Source organism: Prunus avium, chromosome 2, assembly GCF_965620075.1.
Source record: "Prunus avium chromosome 2, drPruAviu1.hap1.1, whole genome shotgun sequence".
In the NCBI taxonomy this organism is placed as follows: Eukaryota; Viridiplantae; Streptophyta; class Magnoliopsida; order Rosales; family Rosaceae; genus Prunus; species Prunus avium.
In genome coordinates this window covers 22,717,972-22,726,549 of record NC_142285.1, presented here as the reverse complement: position 1 = coordinate 22,726,549, position 8,578 = coordinate 22,717,972, and the positions used below count along the sequence as shown (strand labels likewise).

Sequence of the window (8,578 nt, the reverse complement as noted above, 5' to 3'; positions counted from 1 at the left end):
AACGAAGCGCATAGGGATCAAGTTTGCTACGTTGATTTTTGTGAAGATGAATGAAGGCCACACATCCAAAGATTCGAGGTGTGAGTAACAAAACAGAGGGCAGGGGCCCGTGTTACGCAAGCAATTTTAAGGGAGTTTTAAAGGTCAATACACTAGAAGGCATGTGGTTGATCAGGTGAACTGCAGTGAAAATAGCATCATCTTAGTGATGGCGAGAAACATGAGTGCCAATCAGAAGTGCTCGGCGGTTTCAAGGAGATGTTTATTCTTTCATTCAGCAACACCATTTTGTTGTGGTGTTTGAGGACAAGTCGTCCATGGATAATTCCATGTTGTTGGAAGTAAGCCTGAAATTCATGATTAACAAATTCTCCACCACTATCTGAGCGAAGAATCTATATTTGAGCATTGAACTGAGTTTTTATCTGTTTGTGGAAGAACTGAAAACGGGAAAACACTTTGTTTTTATTCTTCAACAATTAAAACCATGTCATCCGTATACAATCATCTATGAATGTGACAAACCACCTATCGCTAGAATGAGCAGTGATAGATGAAGGTCCACAGACATCAAAGTGAATTAACATAAACGGAGTAGTACACTAGTTCGTACTCAATGGATAGTGCACATTGTGACTCTTGGCCAAACTATAAGTATCACATGTGAAGTCGGAGTCATTGAAACCTGAGAATAAATCTGGTATAAGATGCTATGTCCCAATTGACGATGCCACAACCAGATTTGCTTTTGTTTGCTATCAAAGGGATGCATCACACTGTTAGCCATGTCGGAACTAAAGTCATCTACATAATATAGCCCCCTCTCTTAGTACCACGGCCAAGAATCTCCTTAGTGTGAATATCTTGAAGCAAAAAAAAAACTCGGGTAAATGAGTACACAACAATTCAATTGACCCGCAAATTTCTGAATGGACTAGCTGCAGTTGTTGTGCGTCTCTCCATGTGCTCTCTTTAGGAAACGAGTTATGATGTTGCTTGCCAATGATGCAGTCCTCACAAACCCTTCAGGGAGATTGAATCTGTGGAAGTCCTTCACCATTTTCTTTTGATGCAAGGTTTTTAGCCCATTAAAGTTCAAATGCCTAATCGATAGTGCCACAGCCACGTTGTATTGTTGATTAGTGACATATCTGATTAGCATGTTTAGTCTGCGTGTGTAAGGGAAACATCTGATTTCTTGTCATTTTGACCTGAACAATAAGGCCTTTCCATGGATGATGAATTTCGCAGCAATCCTTTTGAATGCTGATAGCACAACCCTCAGGGACAAATCCAGCTATTGCCAGTGCATTGTTCTTTTTTAATTATCAATACCTATGTAGTCTCTCTCTCTACCCGATGCATTTGTTTTTTTTTAATTTGCAGTGTCCATATTCTCTCACTTTTTCTTCTTTTCCTCATTTCTCTCTCTCTCTCTCTCTCTTTTTCTTCCTATTTCTTGTTTTTTTCCGGCTTTTCTCTTGTTTTTTTTCCATCGTTTTTTTTTTTCCAGCGTTTATATCTTTTTATCTCACTATTGAAATTTCCTGCGTCCGTAAGGTAAATTTAGCCCACGAAGTTTTCAAATCCCGAATTCATCCCTGACAACCCTTCTCTTGTAACTGACTAAGACTAATCAAGTTACTTTTGAGTGCTAGAACATAGAACACGCCGGTAGTGTGAATGTTGTTATTCATCATAATTTTAATATTACCCTTCCCCATGAGAAGACTATGGCTTCCTTGTTAATCAGGCCCATGATGGAGCTTTGATACCAAATGTTGAATACATAAGCTTTGAATGCAGTAGTGTAAACAGCTTGTGAAAATTGATTTGTTATTGAATGAAATCAGAGACCTAGTTTAAATAGGCTTACAAAAACAAACTTAACATGAAACCAAGAACAACAATATCCCACGTCTAACAATCCTAGATTTATGGGATTCTCCAAAAGAATAGATCAAATGCTAACTAAGTCCCTCACAAATAGGGATTATTAACAAAACAAAAACAACGGCTAAATATCTAACAGTGTTTGAGGCATGGAGGTGACAATATGAACTATGAGGGCTTATTTTCGACTTTTGGGTTAATAAATTAGGAAATGAGATTTTGGGGCTGCGCCCAGTGATTTTATTGGGTGGACCGTGGATGGATGGGAGAGATTATGGGAAATTAAATCAAAACGCAGAGTTTTGTTAAAACAGGGGACTTCACAAACCAAACGCTTGAAACCAGACTTGTGAGACACATCGTTTCATTAAAGATTCAACAATAGAGGGTAATTGAGTGAGGATAACAGTTAGGAGAAGATGATGTAAGCTGTGGGTTATCAAATGTGGGATCTGAGGGGAGTAGGCAGAGAATAAATTTTTCTTTTATAAAATTCTTTGGACTCAAATAGCTATTTTATGCTAGGGAAAATTAGACTTTTCATATTTAAAATTTGAAGGGGTGCCCTTAATGGATGGGGCATTGATTTGATCTATGCAAATACCAATTTGATGAGACTGAAAATCTAAAATCTAAACTCTAACAATCATGTCAATACATGGAATCGAAGCTTAATTAGAGTGAGTAAAGGTGAGATTTTCTCGATCCATCTGTTCGATCCACACACGCTCATCTCGTACGCGTAGCTAACACAATCTTAAAAATAGAATAGAAGTATTACAAGCGAGACAAAATACAAAAAGTCTGTTCAGGCATTCAGTTTTTCCTCATGCAAATGCTTCGTTTGCACAATTATGACAAGAGAATGCACAATTATGACAAGAGATGATTCAATTAAGAAAACCTGCATGTCACAACATAAAATATCAAGTAAATAAAATAATCTGCAAGGAAAACAGATAGAACTAATTGAGAGACCAATAATATTACTCCTTGTATTGGTTATTGTGAGAAATAATTGGATCAGTATTTAGGAAGAAAGTTACCTTCAGGATTGAGATTGACTTATAAGTACTAGGATCCACTCTGTCTTCTCATCATCCGGAAGATGTTTCAATATAGAGAACTCTTCTGGATTACCATTCAATTAGGGGTGGGCATCTAAAACCGAAATACCGAAACCGTACCCTAACCAAACCGTACCATACGGATTTCATACCGTTTCATTTGGGATAGGGAGATATTTGGTACCGTACCGTACCGTACCAATAGAGTATGGTATGGTAGCGGTATCAAGTATTTGGTACCGGTCAATACCGTACCGTACCGAATAGTATTGAAATATAATTTATTTATTTTCATTCTCTCGCTGTCTCTCACTTGCCTCTCAAACGCCAAAGCCAAACCCTCACTCTCCTCCATAATTTTAACTATTTTGGTTTGTAAGCCATAAGGCATGAGTTTTAACCATTTGGATTTGATGAATCTGTTGATGGATAAATATTGATTTGGTTGATTTGGATATTTAATATGTTGATGGATATTGAATATGTTGAATATTTGAATTTGTAATTTAGGCATCACTTATTTTGGTGAATGAATATGTTGAATATTGAATTGGTTCATTTTTAGTTGTGTCATTTTGGTACCGAAATGGTACTGATACCGATTTGGCACGGTACGGTACGATACCAATTTTGACAAATGATAATCCCATACCGATTTAAATTTCCGGTATCGGTAGCGGTACGGGCTCAATACCGTACCATACCGTACCGTGCCCACCCCTACATTCAATAATATTCGTACGCCCTTCAAAACTTGCAATCTACTGAGGTTCGGTATCTTTGAGACCACTGCAAGTATCTCCTCTCCTATGAGTTGCGGTTTCATTTGACTTGCCAAGAACTCCTTTGGTAAGATTCCGGCCTGGCCAATTGCTTGTGTCAATGTATCTTTTTGCGCTTTCTTATTTGGATGCAAGTCAGAAGTTGAAGTTGATGGATGTGTAGAAGTACGCGAGTTAGGAATGACATTCTCATCATTTTCTTGTTTGACATCCATGTTTTCTTCAGCACAAGCACAGAGAGAAAGTAAACATCAAAACAACAGAAAACAACATAGGAGAAATTAATTTTCTTTTCCAGATAGAACCAAGCTAACTAGACAAACAAAGATATTGCTCAAATTATTTCTAACAAGCACAGAGAGAGTAAAGATCTAAATCCAGTTTAACTATAAAGTATAAACAACATCGAAGTGCAATACACGGTGACTATTACAACCACCAGGACATAAGATGTGTTGGAGTTTATAATCACATGTAGGAGCAGTTCTTCATTATTATCTACGGTACATACAGAGATGTGGGAATACTGTGAATATTTCACTTTACAAGTTATCGAAAGAGAGATAAATACCGAATCAACAAGATTTGCAATCCAATCACTCCCGAAAATATCAAATATAAAAGGCAGCTCCCTAATCCTATTGAATATAGGAATCAGGAAATGTTAACCACATCATCTCATTAGTTGACTATTGTTGTGGAGATGGATTCAGCCAACGCCGTAAATCTTATCCTAAGTACTGAGCTGAATCTTTGCCACCCTTTGGCTGGTTTGGTTAGTAGATGCAGGACTTTTCTGAGCCAGATTCCAAGAAGTAATCTCCACCACATTTACAGAGAGAAGAACTCTATAGCTGACAGATTGGCTGCTTGGAGCCACGACTTTGATCTGGGTTGCTGGCTGCTTGAGGAGAATCCAACTTGGCTTGGGCCATTGCTGATGGATGACTTATTAGGGGTCACTAAGACCCGTATGATTGTTGCTGTTTAGTTGCTTTTGTTCTTTTCTGGGGTTTTTTTTTACCCCCCTGTTTCACCAAAAAAAAAAAAAAGAATACAGATATGATCTTAAACATAGCTAATCTTCTAAAGGTCTCCACTTATACCATTTAATCAATATTTAGAACCAGCAGGCTAACTATAAGCATTCGGTGTTTTCACCAGTTGCTAACTATACGTTTATTACTACACCACCAGTAAAAACCTCACAATTTTTACCAGCTGCGCAAATAAGCAATTCAAGGGACAATTTTTTTTACAGTAATAAGCTGAATGTGTACAATCCTAATATAAGGGATAGCAATTTTTAGGAAGCCTCATTTCTAAACTCTCTCACACCACATATAAAGTATCAAATTGATTCTGAGTCTATTGGCATGATGAAACAGCAGATAAACATAGTTTGTACTGCATACACATGAGCCAGATACCGCCTGAGAACCCGACTTCATCTACTATCTTGAAATCAGAAAAACCCAACCTGCCAGCCATCTTGAGCTTCCTAATATCACCTATATATCCTTGGCTCCAAAACCTCTTTAGTGTTCTAACATGCTAGCAATTCATTATAAAAATAATAATGCAAATGGAAAGAGGGTCACAAACCCAGAAAGATCTATAAACAACGCAAATAAAAATATCATTAAATAATACTCAAAGCCTACAACTAGGAAAATTCTTGTGAAGCTTATAGGTGCACGATACATTGTCTTTATTATGTATCTTTGAAAATATAACATTAGATAGAATTCTTATTAAAATCCAAAACAAGGTAAAAGTAAAAACGTTGCTCCAAGCACACAAAACAAAAATCATACTAGTTAAGATCACTCCTTGTAGTGCAAGTGTGTATGACAATGCTTAATGCTCTCCAAAAGCAAGTAATTCCCCTTCAATTGTTGCAATAAGATTGATACATGGGAAATGATAAGACACGGACAGAAACCAATGGGAGGACAAAAGGAAACTAAATCCTCCCATTTCATAGAGAATCAATGAATTAGAAAAGAGAGTTCAAGATAGAGGACAAATTTAGCAAAAGGCCATAAGTATAGTCTAAATTCTAAAACTGAAAAGGGCCTGAACACATAAATTAAAGCACGCTAAACATTTAACTCACCTGTAGATGGCTCTTTAGATGGAGATGGAATGCCTAAATGCACTCGAATGGCATGCAGATCACCACTGAGCTTAGCAATGTCTTTGGTAAGTCGGGCCATGCCCTTTCCCACCTCTGTAGAAAACTGCTCATTGAAAGATGCAGGAGGCTTATTAAGCTGTGGAGAACTTGGCCCAGAAGCAGGTGCAGGAGGAGTAAATACAGCAGAAGATGGTGCACTGCTCTCACTAGGAAACATCATCTTGTTGATAGGTGGCATAGGTGGCTTAAGCTGATCAGTGGGATCAATTCGCACCTTAGACGCCATGGCGAAGCGAGTGATCAAAGACCCAAAAGGGAAGGAATAAGTCTCGGAGCCTTGGCTTGTGGCACGACAGATGGCACCGAAAATGTAGGCAGGCAAATCTATGGGCACATTATTCCCAATTGCATAAAGGAGGCTTGCTCTATCAGGATTAAGTAAACTAAAGTCGTGGAGATCATCAGGGTCGATGTCAGCACTCACTATTGTGTTAAGTGTTCTGTACAACTTAGTCAGTTTGCGATGTGCAAAACTCTCAGATGCACATCTCTGACGTCCAAGCAAGGTAGACTCTACTAAGTCAAAGTCAAGCTTATTAACAACAGCAGGAAATCCAGGTGCGTCTGGCCTAGAAAGTTTAAGCAACTGGGCAATGCGATTGATTGAGAAATTCAGTTTCTCGCCTCGCAAGCAAACATTGAGCGAGTCAGGGTATGGATCATCCCTATAGAAACGGGGAATTTGAGCGTAGAACTCTTGAACAATCTGAACATTAGCAGGCTTTTGAGGTCCTACCACTGAAAGCCAACCTCGTGATTCGAAGATAGAGGGAAGCCCAAGATCCTCGAAATCACCCAATGTGACCTCTAGCTCCACCATCACACGAGAAGTAGTGAACTTTGACATTCTTCGAACTGTCATATTAAAGGAAAAGAAGTACACAACGTGAAGGATGAAGTAAGTTTGATTATATTTGAGCTAAAGTCACTGCGGCTTGGCTTAAAATCAACTCAGTTTAGAGGGGGACGGACGAGGGAAAACTGGCGTTAGATAGTTTAGGTTTAGAGGGGTGTATCCAATTCTAACTTTTAAAACTCCAAGTGAGTGACTTTCCTAGAGTTGACAGATTCTTAATGACTTTTACATGCTTTATAAAGTGAGTGACAAACTTTCATATACTTTTGTCATAGAGTTTTATAGACTTTTAAATACTTATTTTTACATTTTTATTTATCAAAAGAAATAAATAGTATTCAATCATCAATAATATTTCATAAACACTCACAAATCAACAAAATTGGTCAGATTACAAGAGTCTATATTCCAGCAATTCGCCTAGCCCGATACGTGATCAAATTGAGAATATTATATGAAAAATTATCCACCTAACGACTTATGGGTAAAGAAATAGTACCTAAATAATAAATTAATAGGTTTAGGGGCAAAAAATAATATAATAATATATTGTATGCAAATATAGCATATGAGAACATCAATATAATAAAATATTTATATGCAAACATATTGATAAGCTTTATGATACAAGTATGAGGAAAAGAATAGAAGAAATATTCATCATCAGAGGGAAAGTAACGTGTGGATAAGAAGAGAAGAAAAATATTCAAGATTTTTTACTAACCTGGAGGAAGTGGAGACAAGATGGGATACCAGCGGAGCCCTTTAGTTGAAGAAAACAGATCTGTCTGCTTGCTGGTTTGATTTAATGAGGGAGGAAAGAATTGGAGATGTTTTGTTTCTATCTTCTCAGCTTCCCAATACTATATAAAGTCTGGTGTAAATTATCAAGACTTACGTACTAAGAATTAGCTTTAAAAGTATTGAAAAGTCATTTATTTAACAAAGTCTTTAAAAGTCATTAACATTTTTGATACCTCAAAACTTTTAAATACTCTTTAAAACTCCCAATTGAATACAACTAAACTTTTAAAGACTATATAAAAGTCACAATTGAATACCTTCATACTTTTAAACTCATTAAAAGTCATTAAAAGTTAAAATAGTAGGCCAACATAGTCGGTGGGACTTTGGGCCGTCTGGTGTAAATTATCAAGACTTACGTACTAAGAATTAGCTTTAAAAGTATTGAAAAGTCATTTATTTAACAAAGTCTTTAAAAGTCATTAACATTTTGGATACCTCAAAACTTTTAAATACTCTTTAAAACTCCCAATTGAATACAACTAAACTTTTAAAGACTATATAAAAGTCACAATTGAATACCTTAAGACTTTTAAACTCATTAAAAGTCATTAAAAGTTAAAATAGTAGGCCAACATAGTCGGTGGGACTTTGGGCCGGGTCATCCTTTATGGGTTAACAAACGGGTGGCTTGGCAAGGACAAACAAAAACAAGGCGGAGAATATACTGGTTTGTGGCATTTCAGCCAAGAATATACTTGTTTGTGGCATTTCAGCCAACACTTGGTGGGCACTCTAGGGTTGCCCACCAACCTTCCTAGGTGTCAAGATCGGAGCTTCTATGGAGGATTTGGGGTTTGTCTCTCTATGGATGCAGTTTAGGCCCAGAAACCATTATTGCAAGACCACTGAATAGTTCTTTGTAGCGATTCATAAGCTACAAAATTGACTTCACGAAAAGCCTGGTTACACAAAATATAGTCAAAAAGAGCAAGCGAGCTTCTAAACAATTTGTAGCTTCTCAACCACAACGATT

General features: G+C 37.2%; 1 protein-coding gene across 1 annotated transcript; it reads right to left on the bottom strand.

Annotated features, from left to right (window-relative positions):
- Positions 1-4,099: 4,099 nt before the first annotated feature.
- Positions 4,100-7,655, bottom strand: LOC148296637 (uncharacterized). Its single transcript, XM_088249618.1, has 3 exons — positions 7,523-7,655; positions 5,862-6,797; positions 4,100-4,770 (listed from the first exon to the last, which is right to left on the bottom strand). Exons 2-3 carry the CDS (start codon positions 6,787-6,789, stop codon positions 4,763-4,765), a joined length of 936 nt encoding a protein of 311 aa, XP_088105744.1. The 5' UTR covers positions 6,790-6,797; positions 7,523-7,655; the 3' UTR covers positions 4,100-4,762.
- Positions 7,656-8,578: the final 923 nt, after the last annotated feature.

Coding starts and splice junctions, on each gene's coding strand:
- LOC148296637 (XM_088249618.1), bottom strand. CDS start 6,789: ATGTCAAAGTTCACTACTTCTCGTGTGATGGTGGAGCTAGAGGTCACA.